The 25,981-nt window shown below is 43.4% G+C and overlaps 2 protein-coding genes and 1 non-coding gene across 3 annotated transcripts; 1 reads left to right on the forward strand and 2 right to left on the reverse strand.

The window, feature by feature from the left end:
* The first annotated feature begins 8,958 nt into the window (after positions 1-8,958).
* ACAT2 (acetyl-CoA acetyltransferase 2) lies at positions 8,959-16,722 on the forward strand. The gene is made up of 9 exons (XM_005150109.4): positions 8,959-9,098; positions 9,182-9,316; positions 10,538-10,719; positions 11,559-11,676; positions 12,459-12,602; positions 12,812-12,934; positions 13,657-13,811; positions 15,803-15,913; positions 16,478-16,722. The coding sequence occupies exons 1-9, from the start codon at positions 9,050-9,052 to the stop codon at positions 16,643-16,645; spliced, it is 1,185 nt and encodes a 394-aa protein (XP_005150166.2). The 5' UTR covers positions 8,959-9,049; the 3' UTR covers positions 16,646-16,722.
* Positions 16,723-16,883: 161 nt separating this feature from the next.
* On the reverse strand, positions 16,884-25,508 carry TCP1 (t-complex 1). Its single transcript, XM_005150110.4, has 12 exons — positions 25,342-25,508; positions 23,821-23,906; positions 22,949-23,077; positions 22,289-22,386; positions 21,836-21,946; positions 20,975-21,156; positions 20,328-20,454; positions 19,826-20,001; positions 19,158-19,281; positions 18,068-18,260; positions 17,602-17,765; positions 16,884-17,181 (listed from the first exon to the last, which is right to left on the reverse strand). Exons 1-12 carry the CDS (start codon positions 25,412-25,414, stop codon positions 16,968-16,970), a joined length of 1,677 nt encoding a protein of 558 aa, XP_005150167.1. The 5' UTR covers positions 25,415-25,508; the 3' UTR covers positions 16,884-16,967.
* LOC115946684 (small nucleolar RNA SNORA29) lies at positions 24,402-24,537 on the reverse strand. The gene has a single exon (XR_004080736.1). It is a non-coding gene; the product is annotated as a small nucleolar RNA SNORA29 (small nucleolar RNA).
* Positions 25,509-25,981: the final 473 nt, after the last annotated feature.

Here is a 25,981-nt window from a genome sequence, read left to right on the forward strand (position 1 = left end):
TAATGGTGCAGCGTGGGGACGCTGGCGGTGGCTGTCACCTGTGGGGCTGCCGCTGGGAAAATGGCCCCGCCGGAGGGACCCTGCCCTGCCGGTGCCGCGGCTTGCTTTCGGCTGACCGGGAGTCGATTTGAAACCTGGCAGCTGAACGGGCAGAGGGCGGGCGGCGACGTGCAGGGCATCCTGGGGCGGGCGGAAGGATACTGGGAGCCCGCCGCTGAGGAGGTGTTGCCGCCTCTGGGGCTGACGGACCACGGAGCGGGTCGCCCTCTGGCGGCCGTTGGAGGTCTCAGCCCGCAGGCGCGCTGAGGGGGGTTGGCCGTGGCTCACCAGGAGAGCTGCTCGGTGCCTTGTCGGGAGGCGGACGGGGAAAACGGCACCTCCATGAAGGAAGAGCAGACGTAGCGGTTAACAGCGTCCGAGGCGGGTCCTGGACTTCTCGGTGGGAACGGTGAGGCTCCTGCCAGGCCCAGGGAGAGCAGGTTCGCTCTGAGCAACCGAGCGCAGCGGTACCGGTAGCGTCGGTTGATGACGGAAGCAAAGAAAGAGAAATTCCAGTTGGTTTCAGATAAATTAAACTTCCCTTTCGGCAGTAATAAAGAATAAAACGGACTGTTTCACAGAATGTTTGGGATTGGAAGGGACCTCGAGATCATGGATTCCAACCCCCCTGCCAAGGCAGGATCACCTTGAGCTCATTCAGGCTGGTTCTGCACGTCCCCAGAGAGGGAGACTTCACAACCCCCTTGGGCAGCTTGTTCCAGTGCTCTGCCACCCTCAATGTGAAGTTCTTCCTCATGTTCCTTCTATGATTCTATGTTGAGGTGAAACTTCCTGTGTTTTTAGTTTATGGCCATTGCTCCTCATCCTATCACTGGGCATCACTGAAAAGAGTTTGGCACCATTCTCCTGGCACCCACCTTTGAAATAGTTATATGTATTAATGAGATCCCTTGTCAGTCTTCTCTAAACAGACCCAGTTCCTGCAGTCTGTTCGCCTGTACTTGCAGTCTAGGACTGAGCTGCTACTTTAGTTTATCTGTCTTATGTATTATACATAATTTCTCAAGCAACACTACTGGGACAAGTAAACACTTTCCCCTCTTGTTAGTGAAGTCTCTGAGTTATTCTGCTGGCTCAGCTGCACAGGTGGAGCTTGTCACTCTGGCTGTTTGTCCCTGGCTACAGCACCACTGCAGGTGCTTCAGGAACCTCTTGTAGCTCTCACTGCTCACAGAAAGAACATGTTCTATATATATATATAGATAGATTCCAATGCACATGTCCCCACATCCATATATATATGTATACACAAATACACAGGTTTTGCCATGGGAACTTGAAACACTTTGAAACCCAAGCTACGCTACAAGTGATTTGACATGCTTACCCAAAAAGGGTAAGGATCATGTGATGAGTGCCCACAAGGATAGAGGGGTTGAGTTAATTCCTTTGAAGTCTTATCTTTTTTAAAACTGAACAAGATAATGCTGTGATTATTGCTGTTTGGGGTTTCCTGCTCTGTCGTGGTTTAAACCAAGCCGCACAGCCTGTTCACTCACTCCCCCCCTTTCTCCTCCAACTCCCAGAGAGTTGGGGAGGTGAATCCAAAGAATGTAGCTCCCACGGGCTGAGATAAGGACAGTTTAATAACTAAGGTATAACACAAAACACTATTGCTACCACAAATAATAACAAAATCATAAAGGAAATAACAAGTGAAGAGAATACAACATCTCACCAGTCGCCAACCCAAAACTCACCCCATCCTGCCTGATCGAGCACCAACTGGATGCCTCCTCCAACCCCCAGAGCACTAGCCCTTCCCAGTAACTCCCAGTTACATTCTGGGTATGACATGCTGTGGTATGGAATACTTCTTTGGCCAGCCTTGGTCAAGTGTCCTGTCTCTGCTTCCTCCTGTCCTCCCCTCCTCCCTGGCAGAACATGAGGCTCAGAAACTCCTTGGCCAGAGTAAACATTTGAGCAGTAACTCAAAACATACTTCCTATCAGCACTGTTCCCAGCCTGAAAGTCAAAACACAGCACTGCACCAGCTACAAAGAAGGAGAAAAAAATGACTGCTACTGCAGAACCCAGGACACTACTTCCATCTGTGCTTTCCTCTACAAATACCTTGCAGATATTTAAGTGTTCAAGATACTAATTAACAGATTAGCATCCTGGGATATGGCAGCATGAGAGAGGCAGCGAAATACCAGAGTAGTCCTTAATATGAACATCAGTGTAGCAAATTTACCTCTTTTCCCCCTGCACAGATGTAAAAATTACAGTAGTGAAAATGTGTATAAGCCAAGCAGGACAAGAAATTGAAACTTTTTCCATATAGCAGAGATACACGCAGGACTGCTTCTATTTTGTGTATTCCTATTCTGTATATAAATTACCTGACATTTGCAGTATATCAGCAGCGATTTAAACACAAGATCTCCCAATATTTGCCTGGAGTTTGGCTGGGTTTTGTTATGTTCAAAAACAGGGCCTCCCTTGTGTATTTTTAACAGTACAGATAAAGGTCTAGCTCAGATACACTGTAAGGTGTGGGGCTGTAAACCTTCCACCAGTGCTTGCTGTTTGTATTCATGAGCATGTAGAAACACTTCCTGCATTTTTTTTACCCCTTGTCAGCACTTAGTTACTTTAAATTTATCTTTACAGGTGTGGATTACATCTGTGGGAAACATGCTAGCTGAGCAAGAGGAAGCCAGCCAGAGGCATCTAAAGTGGAATCAGTCTGGAGAACTTTATATTCTGGTCTGTCTTCCTTCTGTCTTTTCAAATGAACATGTGAACATTGCAATTTTTGTTCAAGAAAATAATAGCAGCAGCTTGCTAACCGGTCCTCTGATACCTTTGGGAGTAGACATTTAACTGAAATAGTCTTTTACTCTGTTTGCACAGCACCTAGCACAGAGAGATCTAACTCAGGACTTTTTGGTGCTACTGAAATAAGTGTGTTGACACTTGCACTGGATTGTGTTTACAGTGTGGTAACAAGTAAATCTGCTTTTCAGGTGACGGGTGCTAGCATAACCCTCAGCAGCACCATTTGTCCTGAGATGAGAGGACAGATAACAATCTCTCCAAGCATCATCAAGAAAGCAAAATTCATATATTCATTCATCTATAATGATAATATAAAATAGGAAACAGGTTATGAGTGTGTGGGCAGGACAGCATTGTGCAACTAAACACGCTTTCCTACACCTCTGCCCACCCTCCTCCTTGGGCCCTCTTGGGGGATATTTATGGCAACCAGTCTCAAATTTGCTTTAACTCCCTTTATATTGTTTCATCCAGTTTTTGGTTCCTTGAGTGACAGCAAATCACTCATTAATTCTCCATTACCTGAAATGCTTGGAATTGTTTTTACTTGCTCAGTCCTGGGTTTCTTTTTTGCCCCTTGGTTTCAGGTGGAAGCCAGCTGAAATGACACCAAGACTAAGACACATCTAAGCTCAGAGGGATGCTGCTTGTTCTCCCCCCCCCCCCCCCTTTTTTTTTTTTGTCTCATTTTTCTGTTTGCAGGTCAGGAAAAATAGGGAAAAGGGGAGATAAGGCACTGTTTGGAAGAAAAAAAATGCTTGGAGTTGTGTTATGTGATTTCTTAGCACTTCCAAGTACCTTAAAATATCAGGAACTAAAGAAAGGCTAATCAGCTCTGGCAAAGATTGTCCTTGACTTGTAAGGACATGAGATGGGAGAAGAAAAAACTGTGATACATCTGCTGCTGAAGCAGGAAACAAGCTCTTGGGACGCACCAGGAAAGGCTACTGCAGCCTGCAAATGCCTGGGAAAGACAAAATGTGTGTATTCCTTCACTGTGAAGAAAGTGATACAGAGAGGTCCTCCAGGTAACTACTAGGTAAAGATCTGGGTGGCAAAAAACCTGAATTTGACATCCATGAACTCTCCCTCTCTTACAGAAGCTTACTGAATACTAGGTTACAGGCTTAGTGCTTGCTTTATATCCCCTGGTGAGATGTTTTTATAAGGCTCTTAGTGAAATTGCCACATATTTATCTTCCGTTTCTAACGCAAGAAGTAATTAAACTTCTTCAGAGAGCTCTTTTAAGGATTTCTCTTTTAATTGCCAATAAATTTTTACAATTACATATACAAGACTCAATGAAAGCGTATAAAATCATCAGAATGGTAACATACAGCTCCATAGAGCCAATTGGATTTGCAGTTCTTGTGTCTCTAAGACAGCAGCATTTGTAATGCTGCCACACACCTGTGTACTGGTGTCAGCCACACACCTGTGTACTGGTGTCAGCCACACACTGATCAGCAATTTTGCTTCTGTTAGGGGCTGACCACACCAGTGAGTGAACTCCAGTGCCTCTCGCGAAGACATTCCCTGGCTGATAATCAAGGAATGATTTAGGGTTGGAAAGGACCTTAAGATCATCTAGCTCCAACCCCTCTGCCATGGGCAGGGATATCTCACACTAAACGATGTCACCCAAGGCTCTGTCCAGCTTGGCCTTGAACATTGTCAAGGATGGAGCATTCACAGTTTCCTTGGCCAACCCATTCCAGTGCCTCACCATCCTCACAATAAAGAACTTCTTCCTTATATCTAACCTGAACTTCCCCTATTTAATGCTGAAACCATAACCCCTTTCCTTATCACTACACCCCCTGATGAAGAGTCTCTCTCCAGCAAGAGTCAAACCTTTCATTATAAAACCTCGATAATCAGTTAAGACAAGTTACAACCAAACGGTGACTCAAATTCAGTTCTGGGATGCTTGATATATACTGCAAGCTTGCATTTGAAGTACAGGTGTGCATATATTTATGAGGGTTATAAAACAAAGTATTTACCATCATTTTTCTTTAAGCCACAGAAAGGCAGTGATGGCTTTAATAAAGCAAAGGTTGTGGTTTAGTTTTGGGATTTTTTTTTGTCTGAGGGGAAGATGGCATTTGTTTTAAACACTGAATAGATTATAAGCTTTCCCTGACAAAAATAGAGTCAAGGAGAACACATATTGCTTGTAGTACAGCCAAGAACATTTTTTGCCTACCAGGAACTTTATTTCCAAGGACCCAGTCAATCAGGTTGGAGTTTGAGGCTGAGGAATTTTAGAAAATGCAAATCTCATCCTCACTGGGAAAACATTCTGTTCTTTGAGAAATGCCTCATGTGCTGAATCCTCCTATAGATAACTGAGTGTCAGCCCACTGATAGAAAGACTGAATTGCCTTTCCAGACCTAAGAAGGGGCCTTAAGGTACTGAAGGTGCTCAACAAGCCTGAGTGCCCTATATATCCTTGTACAATGTTGCAGCATGCGGAGAAAAGGAAAGGCTTCCTTTAATCTTCCCCAAGTGAAAAAAGCCCTGTTTCTCAGGAAAGTGTTGTCAAGCTTACCTGTTTTGGTAGCTGATGTGATTTTTTTAAAGAAAGAAGAAAAGGTTCACTTGGCTGTCCCTTTGTCAAAGAGCAAAAAGCTGTCTTTTTGTTTAGACCAACCACAGAATAATTTGTATTCCTTTTCAGGAATAAAAGTAATTTAAAACACATATAAAGCACAGAAAACCTGTATCTAAAGGATGATGCCTCTTAAGTGCTTTCAAATAAGAACTATGAACCCTGAAAGCATCAAGGATTATGTGATGTCTCAAATAATTATTGTGGCAGGTTTGACTCCTGTCTTTGAAGAGGCCAGATTTAATGCACACTACTGCAAAAGTAGTCAGGTGTGTCCCATGCTGCCAGCAAAGAATAAAAACCAAAGGAGAAACAAGAAAAAGCAGGTTACTGTTCTCAGTAGCAGAACTCACAGGTGTTGGTCAAAGGGTCCCAAACGTACAGCAAAGGATCAGATCCATAAAATATGAAGATGGATCACTTGTGCTTCAAACTTCGGTCATGATCACTGGCATTTGCTTACTTCATTGTGAAGAGTGCTCCCACCCAGCTACAGATCAGCTGAACACAGATGAGGGTGTGAATAATGTTGAATCTACATGAGCGACCAGAGGAGCACAGCAGTTTCTTCCTGGCTATGCAAAAGTGGAAGGATGCAAGGTGGCATCACCAGGGAAGGGCAGGAGCCACATCTCTTTCCCTGAGGAATCCCATGTGCATTTTTTTTCCTGTAAGGATCCCAGAAAAGCAGACATTAGTACCATTATTTGTGTAAACGATTTTAAAGACTAGAGAATTTCCTGTTACAGGAAAGTTGTAAAATTAATTTTTTTCTGAAAATTATAGAATGATCTCATATCAAGATTTATGAATTTCAATTACTTGTTCTTTGCAATTTTTTTGTCTATAGCAAAACTGAACCACCATTACCAAATGAAAATGCCAAAATCTTTCACTTTGAGTATTTTATGTAAGGCACAAATCCATTTCAGTGTGTTTATAGAAAAATAAATTTTGTGCAACATAGCTTCACTGTTTTACTGATAGCAAGTAAGCTCTCTGTTCTGAATTGATGTCCTAATTTTACTGACAGACTTAATTTCCCAGAGCTTAGATTTCCAAGAAATGGTAAAATTTACCAACATGGGGCACTTGTTTACTACTGGGTATTATGCTGCTTATTAACTACACTGAATTTAAAAGCACAGCTCTCTAGCCACATTTAAGAAGGTTTTATCTATATTTAAAAAGTAACTTTACTTTGATCTGTATCATACATGTTTCATAACTATTTGCCTTTGTGCAATTGCTATGTTATTTTGTTCCTTTATGTGTCCCTTTTACCCACTTGGATCTCAATCCTGGACACCATCCAAGGAAAGTTAGATAGGATACTGCAAGCCTGCTAAAGATACCAAGATACAACTCATTCCTCTCTGTCATTTCAGGGCCACCCAGCATTGCAGCCTGGCCCATCAGTGATGATGAATGCACATAATTGTGCTGTTTGGGGCTGAGAGCAAAGGTACAGCAGGTCACCTCAGTGGGGTGAGCTGCCCTGAAGGCCCCAGGGCTGCTTCACATTCAAACTCCTTCTGTTCATTTGTGGATTAAAAGTGAAGCTTAGACAGGGAAGGGGCTGAAGCCCCTTTCATATTCTGTCCAGTAATTATGGTGATATTTGTAAAGCTTTAAATACAGGGGAATCCTGTCTGTAAGGCATACTTAAGGTGTACTGTTCCTTTTGGACTTTGCACACCTGCTGACTTTTTGTGTTAATCTGAGCTCATCTTACGTCATTGATTGTGTATTTGCATCAATGACCTTAAGTTGTAATCAATGAAACATTACATGAAGAGTGATGTATGGTACAGTTAATAAACTAGGTTACGTAGTGCTGCCCTCATACACCTATATATATATAATATATATTACTCATTCTCTACTGAATTTTTGAAAGGTCCAGGGACTGTTTTCAGTTGTATAGGGTTGCTTAGGAACTGTACAGTATTTCTCTAAAACAATCAGTCTGTGTTGCTTAAAATCATGTATTCCTGAGTTTTGCTTGTATGGTATATCTACTAATTATTTACTGGTGAGTCTCTTGAAAAGACTCAAAGAATGTTTTTCGCGTCCAGATTTAACCTAAGGGTTTTGTTAGTGTTACCAGCTGCCCCGAGTGCATTAAAGAAAAGCTGTAGCACATGCCTGTGGCAAATTAGTGCATCCTTAGCGGACTAGTAGGTCTACTCTAGATGCTTGGGTCCACTCAAGCATTTGGCTGCCCAGGGGATTTTGCAGAGGTTTTCTTTCCTGAAGATACCTGAGAGGATTCTTCTCCTACCAAAAGCTGGAAACTCCAAAGTAACTGAAGAAATCTCATGGCACATGGTTCCTTTCTTTGACCTTGTCCTTCAATCTCATTGAAATATCTAAAGGGAGAAATGTGTTTTGAGTGTTGGAGTTACTCTGATCAGCATGGCTGAACAGTGAAATCTAGTCTTAACAGTCTTTCCATAGCTGAAGTTGATTGTTTTTTTTTTTCCTGTCTGGTAATGTTGTAGCTTTTTACATTGTAAAGCAGGAAGAGTGACTGACAGGAGCCAGAGGAATCCAACTCGGGTACTGTATTGCTCCTGTTGTTCAGTGTTTCTGCGCAGAGGGTTCAGATACATTTTGTACATGCAGATTTAATACCACCAAGTTCAAATTAACCAACATGCAAACTGTGATCACAGTTGTATTGGGGCATCCATCAGTATGTATTTATCAGTGTTTGCCATCACATACAAGGTGTTTTTCTATTACTTACTTTGTTCTTTTTTAGCCTTCCCCTCCCCCACCCAGAATCCTACGAAATTTTACTGCATGGGTTAAAACATGTATCTCTCAACTTTGTTGGTACTCCAGCTAAGGCAGGAGTGACAGCACATTTTCTTACTGCCTTCTTGGTCTTCAGCCACAACTTCAATGCAGTGCTTTAGCTGGCACATCCATTAGGCTGAGTATCTGTTCTGTGAGCAAGTAAGCACAGGTCTCAGCACAGGAGATATGTGTGTGTGTGTGTGTGTGTTCAGAAAACATATATATATGTGTGTTAGGGTTCTCTTAAATTAAAAAGGATGTGTTGGGTGTTGGCAATCTCTGGGTGTCAGTAACTGAGAGGAACAATGATCGACAATTTTGTGTCATTTGGTTTAAACTCATATTCTACTGGTTTGACTGGGTTTTTTTCTACTCACACAGCCCCTGTTCCACGCCACCATGACAAAAACCCCACCCTTCAAGCCGCGGTGTGATAACGGAGCACTTGACCTGCACGTTTTACGCTGTCAAAGACAATAAACCGAGCGCTGCCGCCGCTGGCGAAAGGCGCTGGCCCGGCCCGGCCCTGCGGGCTGCGGTGACCGAGACCCGCAGGTCCCGACGCACTGTGGGCGCTGTCCGACCGCCCCGGGAACCAGTGCCACAGACAGCGCGGCCACCCGCAGCCCGGCCCCGCCCAGGGGCGCGGCCAAGGATCACCCGTGCGGGCTCCCGCCCCCGGCAGAGGCTCGGGTGAGGGGCGGTCCCAGCGCCGCCTCGGCTCTAGGTCCGTGTGCCGCGCAGGATCCGCGCTGCCGCTCCGCTCCGCTCCGCACCCGTCGCCATGAGCGCGGACCCCGTAGTGTTCGTCGCCGCCGCCAGGACGGCCGTGGGTGAGAGGCGGGCCCGGGTGTGCGGTGTGTGTGCCCCGCTCCCCGCGCCGCTGCTGATCGCGCTGTGTCTTGTGTCCGCCCAGGCTCCTTCAACGGCGGCCTGTCGTCGCTGCCGGCACGCGAGCTGGGTGCCGCCGTGATCCGAGAGGTGCTGCGTCGGGCCGGGCTGCCCCCCGCAGAGGTGTCGGAGGTGATCCTGGGGCAGGTCCTCACTGCAGGTAAGGGGCCATCCCTCTTCCCCCGGCTCGGTGGCGTTGGCCCGGCTCTTCCCCGCCACGGCCGCATCTCTCCTTCGCTGTGGAGCAGCTCGGGGGTCGTGTTTCGCACCGTCGTTCCTTGGTTTAAGAACGTGGTTCCTTAACAAAGGAGTAGAGCGGCACCTTGGTCCCTTCCCCGTGCGCTCTGGGTGACCAAACCCATCGCTGGGTTTTCGGAAAGGACGTGGTGGGGGGATAGTTTGGGGTTTCTTTAAATCCCCGAGGTAGCTAACTGTGTGTGTGAAAATCAGTTTCGTTTCTTTGTTACAGCATCCCTTCTCCTGCGCTGCGCATTGGTCATCACCTCTCTAAAACTTACCGCCACACGTAATGATAACTCTTGAGATTTTAGGAGTGAGTCCTGAGTTTGTGTTTGTGTGCAAGACCCTCCTGTGAGATCTGTGATACCACTTGCTCGGAGACAAGTATTCTGATTTATTGAAAACATGGCTGATGGGGAATTGTTTGTTTTGAACCATCCCCAGCATTTCCCAGGGTAATGTTCAATCAGCAGTCATAGGGCAGGTTTGCATTTTAAAGATGGAGCAAGAAAATAAAGGAAATATTTTTATCTTAAAGCTGATCCAGATTCCTGTCTATTTTTAGCTTGCTGAAGGATGTGCTTTCCTTATCCATTTCTTTGCATAAAAAGAGCTGGCATTACTCTGGCCTGGGGAGATGCACATGAAGAGTGTTTTCTTTGAATATAGCGCTCCTGTTTTCTGCATCAGGATTGCAACAAAGAATGGAAGCTTTCAGGACTGTCCTTGCATTATTGTGCTTTTGGTTCCCGTAGGAACTTTTAGGGAAAGTTGCCTGCTTTTTGTGTACAGATGATACTGAAAAGAAGCCCTTCAGCAAGCAGCAATTTAAATGCGCTCTCACACGTGTACAACAGGCTAGTACTAATTTGAAGTTGGTGTTTTATCTGATGTGCCATCAAAGACAGAGATGCAGATGTTAAAGCTGTCAGTAACAAGTCCCATATCTGATCTTGTAGGTATTTTATTAGTCAACAATATAAAGGAGAGAGGTAACCAAGCTCCTATTTACAGGTTACCCCTTGGAACTTCTCTGGAGCGAGCTCTATATTTTGATGGAATGAGGGTACCTGTTGTGAGAAGTGTCAAGGCTGATGTTTGTGTCTTAAGAACAAAGGAAATGTGCTGCCTGTTCCCACAGGTGCTGGCCAGAACCCTGTCCGGCAGGCGAGCGTTGCTGCAGGCATCCCTTACACTGTGCCTGCATGGAGCTGCCAGATGATCTGCGGGTCGGGTTTGAAGGCCGTGTGTTTGGCTGCTCAGTCCATACTGACAGGAGAATCCAGCATCGTGGTTGCAGGAGGCATGGAAAGCATGAGCAAGGTGAGGCAAAGCACTGAACTTATATTGCACTGCCTTACCAGCAACAAACAGCATCACGTTGAAACCCTGTATTTCAAAGCTAATGGGGTAATGTTTGGACTTGATCATCTTAAAGGTCTTTTTCAACCCAGATGATTCTATGATTCTGATGCTCTAGAGGTAGATTGAAAGAGCAGCTTCCGTTTCTTCACTTAGGAGTAACTTTACACATGCAATAATTGACTTCAGTAGCTTGCTTTCTTTGTTAAAACCAAAGACCTGACACTGCAGCTACTGAAAACGTGCCATGCAAACACATACTTGTTTGCTCATGACACCTGGCCTAGACAGGGTTTTCTGTGTTGCAAGAAGCCCAAAGAAGGAATAACTGGAAATGTTGTTGTTCACCAAACAATTTGAGCTTGGAAAGGAAGCAAAGCACTTTTATTCTGAGGTGTCCATCCTAAAGCTGTATTAAGAAATGGAGTTGGGGCAGCAGTCTGATGCCTAAAAATGGAGTGGACTCTTCTGCTGGATGCTGAGAGTGATGTTTGCATTCCCTGGCTGCGGAGTGCAATTGGGAACCACCTAGAGATGAGGGACCCATGGCTGTACAGCCCCAGGGATGATAGTTTAAATCTGTGGAGAGTAAACACTCACTGCTTGGTGATCTCCTCCTGGGGAGATGAAGAGGCCAAACAGACTACACCAGCAGGAGACTGGGGGGAGAGACAGAACAGGGAGCTGGGGAGACTGCCAGGATTTGGGGCAGCACCTGCAGCCCCAAGGCAGGGGTCTGCCTCTTCAGTATATACTGGAGATAGAAACCATCTGACTCCTGTCAAAATACCTTCTTGCAGGCTCCTCATGTCATTCACATGCGAGCTGGGATTAAAATGGGAGAGGCTTCCTTGCAGGACACTATAATCCTCGATGGCCTTACAGATGCTTTTTATCAGTATCATATGGGTATAACAGGTAAGTGGTGACTGTCCAGGAAATGAAACAGTTAACTCGGAAGGGGGGAAGAATTCACTGATGAGAAGTCTCAGAAATCTGAAGTTTCAAATGAGGTATTTCAAGCTGTCCTTCAGTTGTAGTCATGAAAAAGAAAGAAATCCCTAATATTGAAAGGCATTGAAGGCATTTTCTGCTTTGTAAAGCTTCTGGCTTCTTAGCTTTGTTTTGATTTGTTTTTTCCTGTCTGAGCTGTTCTGTCTGCATCTTTTGCATCCCAGCAATCTGACTTAATTTCAGGAAAGATAAACAAGATAATCCCTGCATGTAACGAGCATTCAGCAACACAGGCTTACAATGTGGAGGAATTAAGTGTACTGTGCATACACACAGTTCTGCAGGTTATTACATCTTCGGATGGGGTACTAAACCAACTGCTTTTTCATACCCTGCTTATGAAACAGAGTAATTTCAGAACTGTTCCCTCCTCTGAAGTAGCTGTAGAGAGATCTGAGCATAATAATCCAGAGAAGCAATAGACTAGAAATGCTTGTTTGTGTTTGTATTTAACATGGTGTAACTCCTCTCTGGGAGGTGATCCTACACAGAAATTCCCACCTGCAAAAGAAAACACAGTGGAGAATCATGAGCAAACAAAAGGAGGAAATCTGAATGAAAATGTTCAGCAGGCTCAGCTGCTCACTACAGCAATCATTAATCATTCATTACCTCTGTACTTACAATTGTACACCTTAAAATCTTAGTATTTCCTGATGGCAATTTGCATTGTGTTCCTATTTCAGCTGAAAATGTGGCCAGTCAGTGGCAAGTCAGCAGAGGGGAGCAAGACCAACTTGCAGTACAGTCACAAAACAGGGCAGAGGCAGCACAGAAAGCTGGCTATTTTACTAAAGAAATTGTTCCTGTTCATGTACCCTCTAAAAAAGGTAGGTGTGAATGGATAATGAGAGCTGACTTTTAAGAAAAAAGTCTGTTTTCTACTGTGTCTCCTGTAATCAGTGGATGGTTTCCCACTTATAAAGCCTTTTCCATAAGCTATTCTGTAAGGATATAGCCTGCTGCTTTGTTTTTCAACTTTCTGGGGTTATTGTTTTAAATAAGGGAAGTAAAGGTGATGTTGAATACTGCTTTGCAGGTCCAATAGAGGTTAAAACAGATGAACACCCTCGACATGGGAGCAACTTGGAAACAATGGCAAAGTTAAAGCCCTGTTTTCTGACAGATGGAACTGGGACAGTAACAGCAGGCAATGCTTCAGGTTGGTCCATCTGGCTAAAACTGAAATGGCAAAGGGTAGTATCTGGTTGTGGCTCAAGGCTGTGAGGGATTTGGCTGCCGTGTGGTTACTGATGAATGTATTTTGCACGACATGGATATGTGTTTGACACATAGTAGAACTCAAATATTAACTGTGGTGGAGGGTTTCTTTACAGATGAGTTGGTTTTGTTTGCTTATTTTCTATGAAGCAATATGAGTGTTTGGACAATTACAGCAATACCTGATAGGCTGGAACAAATAGAAACTACTTCCTCTCTTTTTCAGACTAGCTGTCCAGTGGTTGCTAATACTGCAGGTCTGGACAGAGGAAAACTTAACATTTGTGTTTGAAAATGTTGCTCCTGTGGGAATAACTCTCCTGCCACAGGCAGCTTTAAAATGTCTTCCTTGGTCCTTCTGCTGCCCCTTCCAAAGTCTGCCTGATAAATCTGATGTGCTTCTTCTTCAGATTGTGCCTTGATTCTTCCCCCTGCTGCTTTCCACATAGAATCACAGACGTGTCTCATTTACAGCAGTGTACTTATGGTGCCCATTTTAAGCCTTTGTGTCAGAGGTCAGACTTGGCTGATCTGAACAGTACTGACCTAAATCAATAAAAGATCTGTGATTTTTGTTTTGTCTAGATTGTGAAGCGGGAAAAGGTGGTACAGCACAAGCCACAAAAACCAACAAATACATACAAGTTGTTTGTCATTACACAGGTATCAATGATGGAGCTGCGGCTGTAATTCTGATGAAGAAATCAGAAGCTGCTAGGAGAGGTCTTACACCTTTGGCTCGGATTGTATCTTGGGCTCAGACAGGCACAGACCCATCCATAATGGGAGTAGGGCCCATTTCAGCAATAAGACAAGCTGTAAGTAATTATCTGTATCTATTATTTAAAAGCTCGTTTGTAATTGTTTTTCATTTTCTGACCATGCCTTTGTTTTTCTAAAATCTAAGGAAAACTTAGTAGAAAACATAAACCAAGTGGAAACACGACTTAAAATAGTGGATAGCATACAAGTTTAAGATTTCTAGTGCTACCAGGGTAGTGCCTACTCGTTGTAAAAGCAAACAAAACACAAATACATAGATGTATGAATGGAGTTCAGAACATAAACTAGTCAGGTTTGTGGAAAGCCACCTAGAAACTTAGGGGGCTAAAGATTTTATTTCATGGATGTGTGTACTAACCTAATTTGGGCATGATTTTATCCTAACACAATATGGTTCTGATGCTGAGCCTGGCCAGGTTAATTTTCAGGTCACTGCCTGGTTGTACTGCAATAATACACCACCACTGTGAGAGAAGGGCTAGCTGAGTGCATCTGCATGAGCAAACGTGACAGTACCCTTTGTGTTTCAGAAAGGGTTAGAGCATGCAAACTGGACTCCTTTCAGATGAAAGTGAACAAGAAGGTGCATTCCAGAACCACATCTTAACTTGCTCAGACCATTATGGCACCTACTGATGTGCCCTTTGTTCTGTCCACAGGATGAAGTTCTTGGATAAAATGCTTTGGGTGAGCAGTCCTTGTGGTACCACACTGTTGGCTAATATAGACACAGCCCATAACAACCCCAGCTGATCATTTCTTAAAACTGAGCTATGAAATTGAGTGTGAAAAGAGCTCTTGTGCAGCTGATAAGGATAGACTTGCTTTAGAATTCCTCTTAGTTTTATTTATACTATATAAAGGCCTTTTGTTCGTGTCTGAAATGTCCTAGCAATGTAGAAGCCTGACTTAGACTCACCCAAGCTCTATGGCTTTTGATGGGAAAATCAGAACTTTTCTTACCATATCTCAGTTTTTTTCAATCAAGAATGTAATAGATGTATACACAATAAACACTTTTAGTTTAAATTGTAGAACAGACAAGTGTATTTGACTATCATTTGATAGGTACTCTGAAAAAGGACGCACTACTTCTTAACGTAGATTTTGTATTGTGTGTTATCAAACACTTCACATCTACCAGTTTCTCTCTTCAGAATTTCATGGTCTCACTTCACAGTGAGAGACTGTCTAGGCCATGCACTTTAGTGTTACAGCAACATAGTAAATCTTAAAGAGTGAACAGTTTCCAATCTCTCTCTGCAATAACACCCAGTAGCAAGAGGCCCTCCTCCTGGACTGTAGCATTGGTGGTGCACCAGTCTGGTAAGCTGATTGTGAAACAGCATTGCTCTGCTTGATTCTGCTGATAAAGCATTGTTGTTAGAAACAGAGTGAGTGCAAGTAAAAATGCAGAGATGTGAAACATGCCTACGCCTGCCCCTGAGCAGGCAATTGCACTGCAAGGGTTTCTCAAGTGACAACATGAGCCAAACCATCTTCTCAAACAGCCTGTCTTCCAGTGGAGGCTTTCAACTTCAAGGCAGGAGAGACAAGTTACACTTGACAGCATCACTAATGATCATTTCTCTGTCTCCTGTGTAAAAATCTGCATTAAGCATAGAATCTCTAATGGCACCAGGCTCATGTCCTGAAAAAAAAAAAAAACACTTTTAATCTAAAATCTGCTTTGAAAACAGTGCTTGTCTGTTAAGGGCAGCACAGACAGTTTGACTCCCACAATTGCACCACCACCACTGGGTGCGTAAAATTAGTCAAGCTTTTTTAAGAGAAACCAGCAGGTTATGGCACATTGCACTGACTTCTGCTGACACCAAAGTTTTGTCTTTTGCCTTCAAGAACTGTCATCAACCCTTGGCTATAAAAAAAAAAAACAGATCTGTTTCCTTCATCTCTTTAGAAGTGGTGGCTTCAATTCTTCACATTAAAGTCTTACAGGAAGCTTTCTCTGGTGCTGAGGAAGACCTAAAAAATAACAAGGCCTCTATTTATTTTGTTTTCTCAGATTGGCAAAGCCAGCTGGACTCTGGAACAAGTTGACCTCTTTGAAATTAACGAAGCCTTTGCATCGGTGGCTGTTGCAATAGCAAAAGAGCTGAAAGTAAATCCAGAAAAGGTATTGAATACATCTGAGGCCATGAGTAGTTTGCCTCCTCTAATTCAGTTATTATACTCAGTGTACCTGGATCATATTCCAAACAAGTAAGAACAGTCCTCTTGCACTCACTTCACCATGGGAAAAATAGGAACACCAGTTTCCTCACACTGCTTAGCAGGCTGGCTTTGCTAGCAGGCAGTTTCCAAGCAAACAGGCCCTAACTTCATTATAGTGGATTTGTAAGCAGATCTAGGTAACTGCTTGGGCACACTTGTAAGTACAACTTCAGACACTCAACTTCATGAAGTGTATTTGTCCCTGTACCCTTCTGGTGATGGCAAAATGCGTATTACTCTCCCCTCCTTAATTTGATCTGATTTTCAAGGAATACAGACCCTTTCAGAAGGAATACTAACAGTAGTTGCACCCATGTTCAGTTTTTCCTTGAAATGGTGGTAGCTGACATTTCAAGTTTAGTCACCATCGAGGACTGTATCCAGTGAAGTCATTCATGTTGAAACTCAGCTAAGCTTGTTAAATGATTTCTTAACCTGACCTTTTATATTGGCTCTTGTGTTTTAGGTTAATATCCAAGGTGGAGCCATTGCTCTTGGCCACCCGCTCGGTGCCTCTGGTTGCCGCATCCTTGTTACTCTCCTGCATGCACTGGAACGAACTGGTGGAAAACGGGGCGTTGCTGCTCTCTGTATAGGAGGAGGAATGGGAATAGCTATGTGTGTTGAGAGATAAGTGTGAGTGAATAGCTAATGTGAACTAACTTTGAAAGTTTTCTAATAAACTTCTAATCATGGAGCTTAGTTTGTGTTACTTAAAATCAAGCTTACTTCCTTCTTTCTTGCCCCTCTGTAACTGCCTTGACAGACTAGTGGCTACTGTAGACACTCACCTCAGTTGTTACACATGAGCTTTAATTCTCACTGTGAGGACCAACCCTGCTTTGAAAAATATTTGTCCACAAGAAAACAGCAGCAGTATCCAAGCACCTGTTTTATTAACATTTTAGTTACAAGAGTGGGAAGTGTAAGTTAGACAAACATAAATAAAACCTAAATTAATCTTCAAGCGCTCCAGAGTGAACTGCATCCTCGTAGCACCCTCTCTCTTCTTTAGGTTCAGGGTGCAGTTTAATAAGGTCATCAATTCGAAGAATAGTAATTGCCGCTTCTGTGGCAAACTTTAAGCTCTTGGTTTTGACCATGGTTGGTTCAAAGACACCAGCTTGCTTGTTATCGCGAGGTTTTCCATTGATCAAGTCAAGACCAATCCTGCAAAGAAAGTCAGATGGAGAGATTAGGAAAGGTAGAAGTATAGCTGGGAATACACTGTTCAGCTAGTACTATTTCCCAATGATACATACACAGGACTGAAGGGCAGAAAGTTCTGTGACAACCTACACCCTTTGTTCTGCATACAAAATAAATCACAGAATAGTCTGGGTTGGAAAGGACCTTAAAATGATGTAGTTCCAACCCCCCTGCCATGGGTAGGGACACCTCACACTAGATCAGGTTGCCCGAGGCTCTGTCCAGCCTGGCCTTGAATACTGCCAGGGACGAAGCATTTATCACTTCTTCGGGCAGTCTGTTCCAGGGCCTCACCACCCTCACAGGAAAGACCTTCACACTTCAGTAAACTGACAAGCCACCACACCACATTTAACAGCCTCCCGCCAGGCAGATACTTGCCATTTCAGGTTTTTGCGATCTGGGTTAACTTGAGCCTCATTGTGGAACGCTCTCAACTTTGCAACAAGATCTGTGGCGTCCTGAGCAGCATTCACTGCCAGTGTGTTTGGAATTATCAGGAGGGACCTTGCAAATTCTGCTATTGCAAGTTGCTCACGTGATCCCTAGGAAGAGGAAAAAGGTTCTAAACCCACTGTTACAATGAGAAACAATACAGCTGCAATAAAAACTGACAATAGCAGGTAGGGGTTTTCACATGCAAACCCTGGTTTTGGGGCAAAGAACCATATATTCCAATTAAAAAAAAAAAAAATTAATATCCTCCACTTTAAAGCACCATTTTACTCTTAAGATTGCGCAGTTTTTACTGATGGTGGAACCAACTTCTAGGAGAAAGAAATACCTCAAAATTCACACTGTCTTAGGGTAACACAGACACACTGTTACTTCTTCGTGTAAGACTTACCATGCTGGTCGCATAATTTTCAAGATATATTGAAAGTGCTGCTTCTACAGCACCACCACCTGGGACAACAGACTTGGATTCCAATACCCTTTTAACAACACAGAGGGCATCATGGATAGATCGTTCCATTTCATCGCACATGAAGTCGTTAGCTCCTCGTAAGATAATTGATGCTGAAGTACGAGCCTTTGTACTAGGGAAAAAAAGAATGAGAAGTCAACTGTATTGAATTGAATGTAAATAAACTCTTCTTGCTACAAGTTTTCTTCTAAAGCCAACTTCAGTTAAGCTGAATTTTTTAATGTTTAGTTTTCCCATCAAATCAGAGCAAAATGTAATCAGATACTGAGAAAGTTCCCTCCTGCATATGCATTAAGTGAGCGAATGACTGCAAACATCAGTGTATAGTCATGTAACTGCCACACAAGTGTCATGGCCAGGATATTTTGCTCACACACAAATGAAACTGCAGGAAACTGAATACAGAAGAGATACTGAAGCAGCGGAAAAAGACACTATCTGATGAGGTATGTTTCTCTTCAACAGACACTTCAGTCTTCAGGAAACAGCAGTGGCATACTAAAACTTCAAGATAAACTTCTATGTGTGGACAGCCAGTGATTGTTGCTTTTCTTACCCATTAAACACAAAAAACCTTTCAACAGTAACTGTCCATTTCATACTACCAAGTGGATGACTGATTCAATGAAACCAGCACAAATAAACTGTCTTTATTACAAATGGTCAGATTTAGCTAGCACCACCTTATTCAGATGGAATTACTCAGACAGTAACTGCTTCCCTTTACTGCCTCTGTAAATGGAAGCCAGCTTAGAAAAATTTATGAACAGCTTGTAAGTGAAGTCTACCCAGCCACCTGATTTCTCATGCATTATGGCTGATGAAACAGGTGCCCAGCCCCAGCAGAAGAGATTAAATACAGATACTTTCACCTCCTATCTGCAGTGGACTTTCCCATGCGTGTAATTACTTATAACACTGAGACAGCATGGAAATAAATAAATGGGATTTTACCTCAAACTTAGTTGCAGATGCACACAAAACAGAGTACTTTAAAAAGGATTCTTACTTCTTGATCAAGATCAGCTCATCATCACAGATTCTTTCCTGAATCACCTCTTCTGCTTGTCCCAGCATTAATGCCTCAAAACTCTCCTCACCCTCAAGGTTTGCAAGGGTTGAACATATGGTCGCTTTAACAAAGAAAGAAGTTAAATCAGCCTTCCATGCCAGCACATCCTTTGCCAACTTGCTGGAACAGGCATACAGAAAGAAAACAGAAGTACAAGCTCCTGCGCTTTCTCATAATGAAAATGCTTTCCTGCAAGTTCAAGAATTGACAGACACAAATCTATATCAGGCTTTTTTCCAGTATGTACTGAATGACTTATAAGTTCTTTCTTGAACAATCTGAACAATGTACTTAACACAGCTGCCCAAACAGAGGCTTATGAATGTGTGCTCAAAAAAGACTTCTATATCAATACAGATTCTGGCTCATTTCCACAAGAGGACAGTCTTCCCAGTGCGAGGCAGCATTTTATCTTCCTCCCCAACCATGGCCCTGTAAATATTCAGCAGTCAACTCTTATGATACTCATCTACTTTGACAGAAGTAACAGTAAAGCTGTAACTTAGTTACCTGAAGTAACTAAGAAGAGTGTCTCAGCTCTACTCATCTTGCATGCCTTGCATGTTAAGAAGCTGTATTTTGAAGATTAGTTACTACATACATACCTCCAGATGCCTTAGCAATCCGCTTAAGGTCCTTCTTCACAACTCTTCGTACTGCCATAGCACCAGCATCAACAAAGTATTTCAGACACATATCATCAATACCTCCAGTGGTGAGAATCACATTGGCACCAGTAGCCAAAATTTTCTGGATCCTTTCTTTAGTAATATCTAACTCTCTGCAAGTATAAAGTTAAAAGTTCTAAAAGCGTATTTAAAAATCTACAATCACATTCTGTCAACACATTTCCCAAAATCTCAATGCAGAGCTCTGCAAGAAGGGACCACTGCACAAACTTGGATCTCTCAAAACTCTTGACTTAATACTAGTTCTGCCCCCAGAAGACTTTTACCATTAGTATTTGGTATTTTGGGGAAATCTTAACACATATTAACATTTTTACCTCTTGCGCTCAGCCAAAGTTACACTGAGACACCTCAGCTGGAGAGATCAATAAGGTTTGTGAAGGCCCACTGTCCCAGTTACTCAAGCTTACACACACACCTCTGCCTTATCAGGTCCAGCTTCTCAGGGTCCGAGATAACAATCTGAACACCAAGCTTCATCTTTGCTTTCTGCAGGCTGAAGTCCAGGCATGCAATCTTGGCATTAACTATTCTCTTGATCATACCTGATGAGCGAAAACAAGAAAGCAAACAGATTTTGTAAAACAGAGTTAACAGAATGTCAAGTCAGCAGTGGAGATTAAAACTGGTGTTACTGTCACATTTCAGATCTCTACCCAGCTTGCTTCTCCACCACCAGTTCTGCCCTAGTGCAGAAAAATGCTAATAAAGACTGTCAAATAGATTTTTTTTTTAATTTATCCTATGATCTGCTACCTATTTCCCCAAACCCATCCCCAAAATGGGAATGACCATGAAAAGGTGACCCATCAGTCTCACATCCTTCAGGTTACCTAATCACAACACAGCTCTGCTAAGTGTAACAGTTCCCTACAAAACAGCCATTGCCTCCTCACAAAGGAGGCACTTATGTTCCAGAAAATCAGCGTTACCATGCTAAACCTAAGCTAGGAAAACCACAGTACCTTACAAACTAGTTGGCAGACCCTAGCCTAGAAACCACTGGTGAAGCAGTAAGAGGACCCAGTTCACACAAAAGCTTTATGAAACATGGCATGTTCTTACCCTGTGAGCCCACCACACAGTTCAGAGCATAACCGTTCACAAGTATGCTCTCCTTTTGGCTGCGGCCATGTGCCTTCAGAACATTAACCGAGTTGATTGGATACCGAGCCTGACCCTTCTGGTCCGTGTATTTAACTGCCAGCGCTGCATCCACCACCATATTGGCAAAGAAATCACCATCACTAACATGTTGTTAAGGTTATAACTGAAGAAGAAAACCACTATTATGCTTTAAGGAAAAAGAAAAATAAAGTCACTGACCATGCCCAAACTGAGTCAAAAACTGCTTCCAAAGAACTATAGAAAGGCACAGGAACGCAAGCTTTCTTTACCACTGCCTTAAAGGAACAAGGGGTTCTTAACGCAAACACTAGTAAGAAAATTAGGACAGGCTAGTGTGATGCCTACATTTCATGCACCTAGTTCCTCAACAAAACTACCTATCCTGTCATCAGTCTGCATTCCCTTTGTTAGCAGAAAAGCTAAAAATGCAGCATTTTCTGTGACTGTGGAGTTAAAGGCAACCTTCCTCCCTATAATTTCACTTCCCAGGGAGTTGACTTCTGTAACACATGCTTCCATTCACAAAATTCCTTACTAGTCTCCTTAACATGCAATGTCATACGGAAATAATATGCTGTTAAAGCCATAGTTATATCACTAACCAGGTTTACATAAATCAGAAGAGTCTGGACATCTTTTCCCATGGCAGAAAATAGCATCTGTGAAACATTTTTCATGCCCATTTTAAGAATGACAGCTTGAATACTACATCCCAGTCATAAAAGCTGTTGCAAAGGCAACCAGCCTAGCTACCTAAACTCTCCAATCAATCACTCTCTTCACCAAGTTAAAGGATACATTCCTATAATTTTAGAAGACATTGATGTTTTAGCAGCATTAATTAGGCAGTCCCTGCCCAATTCATCTGTGTTAATAATAAGATTTTCATTGATGTAGCGAACTGCTTCCCTGTAGAATAAATATAAATACCAGTAAAGAACTCCATCCCCACAAAAAGACAAAAATCTTCCATGTTTTCAGGCCTTCTACATGTTACCTCAAAGAACACAGGGATAGAAGCAATTCATCTTCTAGGATAGGAATGTGGCATTTTTATGTGACTACAGATATGTGAAGTTAACAAAAGAACCTAAACCCCCCCCAACCCCTCAACACCCCAGCACCCCCTCAACAATACCATATCCACTTTGCACCAAGAAGTCTCTATTAATGGAGTCACAAATACAGATACACAAAGAGCATGCAGTTATTGTACCTTAAAGAACGCAATGCACTGCAACTGTTTCTTACTTGCAAGCAAGTCGGTATCCACCAATAATGGAGGTAGGATGGATTTTCTGTTTGACCAGCTCATCTGCGTTTTTCAGAAGTTCTGCAGCAATAATTACCTGTTTGGAATACAAACACCAAATACACATATTCCATACACGCACAATAACTTCCTGTTGGCATTAAACACATTGTAGAATCACAAATAGTTATCCAATATCTACTCAGTGGAAGCAAATACCTAGAATTGGAACCAGTTTCTGACACCAGGCAAAAGCCACATCATTTTGCCTGTCCAGAAGTTGCCAAAAGTCTCAGGTGAATGTTTAACACATGACATCTTTATTAATCCTTAGCACTTTAATTTCACATGGTTTTTAAAAATTAAAAACCTTATTTCAGAACCCATCCTCAACCTTTACAAAGGAAAAAATAATGAAACTGCATTATGCAGTCCCTTCCAGAACACCAGCTGCATATGAAAACTAGCACCTCTAAAAAAACCCCACACACTGAAGTTCTTTGTTCAGCAATCTACTTAAAAAACCTGCTTAGTCAACCTCAAGGTTTTTCATTCTGTATAGCTGATCAACACTGCACCAAGACTCATAATGGAGAAATCAAAAGCTGCACTCTGATAATAAAACATAGGTCTATCTGCATGTAAAGCTTTCTACATACCACTGAGGTTGTCCCATCACCAACTTCTTTGTCTTGCAGGTCTGCCAGCTCACAAAGAACTTTTGCAGCAGGATGTTCCACTTCCAGCAGTTTCAGGATGGTTGCACCATCATTAGTAATGGTCACATCCTAATTTTCAGAAATCAAATATGCACATTAAGTGTGTTTCTATTACATTTTGGCATTGTGTTTCATAACATTCATACAAATGAATGAGTTTATTTTCTTTGCCAACTTCCATATATTAAAACTATTTGTACCAAATGTTTACTGCTGTTTTTTAACCAGGAGTCCCATTGTAGCAATAGAAATGTTACTGCTGCTATCACACAAGTCTTTATGTTACAAAACCTTATAAAACATTTTGGACACACCAGATGAGCAGCAGTGCTGCTCACCTCTAACACAATATTTAATTACAACTGCCTGTAAAATGGCAAACTTGCCTCATTTGCTTGAAATATTTTAAAATGTGAAATACTGCTTTAAAATTGTTCTGGTACTATTTGAATTTTTTATTATTTCTCCTAATGTGGAAACCAAAATATCCAAGTCCACACCACTGCAAGGCCTGACTTTAACTGTGATATTTATTCCCTGTTAACTTGCCCAACACTTTTTAAGTGGTGACAACAACTTACACGTTCAAAGGAGACAACTGTACCACATGAACTGCAGTAGCAGATTAAACCAAAATGATAAAGCATACATTACCACATGCTCAGTTTTACTACATTTCTCCTCCTATACCATCTCAGAACTACTGAAAAACCCAGGCATGTGCATATCCAACCTAGGAAGTACACTAAGTGGAAGCACTTCCACACAGGAATACAAGCCCTCCTGAAACCTCTTAAGGAAAGCTGACTTACCCCAATATCATCCACCAACATCTTATCCAGGCCAACTGGACCAAGAGAACTCTTCACAATATTTGCAATAGCAGATGCCGCAGTAACTGAACAAAAAGAAAATAAGTTTTATCTGACTAACCTTAGGGTAATTCAGGTTTACAAGAAAATATCTCAAAAACCTGCAATTTAGAAACCTGATAGTGGCCTAATTTAGGATTAGGTTTCAGCCAACCTAAACTAATAGCTGGCTACTACTAAACAATACAATATGTGCCAAAGCTCACTCTTCTTTCCCCCAGGCTGGTTAAGCTAAGTAATCTGGCACAACTGATTGATCAGAAGATTCATTTCCTGTTGTCTTGGTAAGATGGAAGACACTACCCAGGATCAGAAGAGCAGTGGTGCTATCTTAGAAAAGGCTGGTAAGACTATTTATTTTGTCAGCAGCAAGCCATGCCATGAAACTTCACTCTCATTTACTCCTCAGTTCCAAAGAACAATACTATCACCATGCATCAATTACTAACACATCTTTCTGTCCCCATCAGGTCTGTGACTGAAACAAAACTTAATGAAACCTTTAACACAGTAGCTTGTTTAAAAGGATGTTCTGCCAACTTCATATAGGAAAAAGATACAATCAACCTTTTCCTTCAGACCGTGGCAAGCTTTTCTTTATCCCACAAGCATAGCCACTTAATCTGGAAGTTGAAAAAGTGGTAGTATAATGGGAATAGCTATAACTCAGATCTGCACCTTGAACTTCAAACAGTATAAAGAGATTTTCTGTTGGAGGTGTAATAGCTTTCTGAAAGAAAAAACAATTATCTCAAAGATGCCATTTTAAGGTAGAATCTTAGCCATAGATTCAGGTTGCTTTTATACTAAGTGTTCTGCCTAAAGTATCGTCAGAACTGCCATGACTCTCACAATAGTCAGGAAGCAGATCTTCAGCTTCTTCCTTTGCCTTTTATCCACTAACTGATAACAGACTCGAAACTTACAGCCTTCCCTCAAGATCTAGGATAAAAACCTGAAAGATAGGGAACGTTTTTGAAAACTGTAGCAGAAAATGTTCAACTTGAGGATGCTCCCCACTTTGAAAAGCAGGCCATATCCCCGTGCTGGGAAGCAGGAAGGATCCCCAGCGGCAATTAAGGCTTCTCGGCCAGTCTGCAGGCTTCGCCGGCTCACATCCTATGGGGTCTGGATGCCAAGGAGCAGACCTCTGGTCAGCAGCGCCCCACTCCCAGTGGGTGCTTCTACCAAGAAAGGAGAACGTCCGCGGGGCTAATGCGCCGCTGAAGCGCGGCGGGGGCCGGCGCCAGCCCCCAGTCTCCTCGTGGAGTCTCCACAGCGGCCCTCCCTATGGTCTCCAGTGGCCGGCACTAAGACACTGAAGGGAGGGGAAGGCCCCTATCGGAGAAATACAGAGCTAAGGAAGCACATGGCGGCGGTAACGGCTGCGCCATGTTACCTTCTTCCTGCCCCTCCCCGCACCACTCCTCAAGCCCACGCCGGCAGAGGCACGGCCGTTACCGTTCTGCGTGCGGATGGTATCGCCGCTGGTCCTGTCGCCGAAAACAGCGAGGGGACCCTCCAAAGCCGCCATCTTCCCGCAGGCCGCCGCGCCACACCGAGAACAGAGGTAGCGCACCGCTCCGCGGAACAGACGGAGCACCGCAAGGGCTGATGGGTACACCCCTTTCCCGGCACGGCGGGGAGGTGCAGTGCACGCCCTCCACGCACGGCAGGGGAGGGGCCAAACCCTGCCTGCCCAATCGCGGGGCGCGGTACGGCCCGGGCTCAAGTCGTGATTGGTGAGCACGGCGTGAATGAAGGCGCCGCGCCGAGGAAGGGGCACGAGCGCTTCCAGGAGTTTCTAGAAGGCAGAGCAGCCTTAGTGCGCATGGGCTGTGGCACTGCTGTGCTCTGGGGCGCGGCAGCTGCGGGGGTACGCTGCTGCTGCTGCGGCCGCCGCTTAAAGGGTGGGGAGATGTTGTCCCCTACATGTTGTTATGCATTGTAACAGCTCAGGCTAATCCTGCAACAGGATGGGCGGCACCTCCCGCCTCCCTGCGCCGCTTGCTCTCGACCCAGTAGGCGATAGATTTGTAGGCTGCAACGCAAAAGCCGTAGCTTTGCTTTTAGCAATGGCAAGCGGCTTCTGCGGAAGCTC

The sequence above is a fragment of the Melopsittacus undulatus genome, chromosome 3, assembly GCF_012275295.1.
Source record: "Melopsittacus undulatus isolate bMelUnd1 chromosome 3, bMelUnd1.mat.Z, whole genome shotgun sequence".
NCBI lineage: Eukaryota > Metazoa > Chordata > Aves > Psittaciformes > Psittaculidae > Melopsittacus > Melopsittacus undulatus.

Bases quoted from the DNA above. Each gene is read 5' to 3' on its own strand.
- ACAT2 (XM_005150109.4), top strand. From the start codon at position 9,050: ATGAGCGCGGACCCCGTAGTGTTCGTCGCCGCCGCCAGGACGGCCGTG. The intron at 9,317-10,537 runs GTAAGGGGCCAT...CTGTTCCCACAG, and splicing joins GGGGCAGGTCCTCACTGCAG to GTGCTGGCCAGAACCCTGTC. The intron at 10,720-11,558 runs GTGAGGCAAAGC...ACCTTCTTGCAG, and splicing joins GCATGGAAAGCATGAGCAAG to GCTCCTCATGTCATTCACAT.
- TCP1 (XM_005150110.4), bottom strand. From the start codon at position 25,414: ATGGCGGCTTTGGAGGGTCCCCTCGCTGTTTTCGGCGACAGGACCAGC. The intron at 20,002-20,327 runs GTGTGTGTGTAA...TTATACTTGCAG, and splicing joins CTGGACCTGATAAGGCAGAG to AGAGTTAGATATTACTAAAG. The intron at 19,282-19,825 runs GTATGTATGTAG...TCTTTGTTAAAG, and splicing joins GATTGCTAAGGCATCTGGAG to CGACCATATGTTCAACCCTT.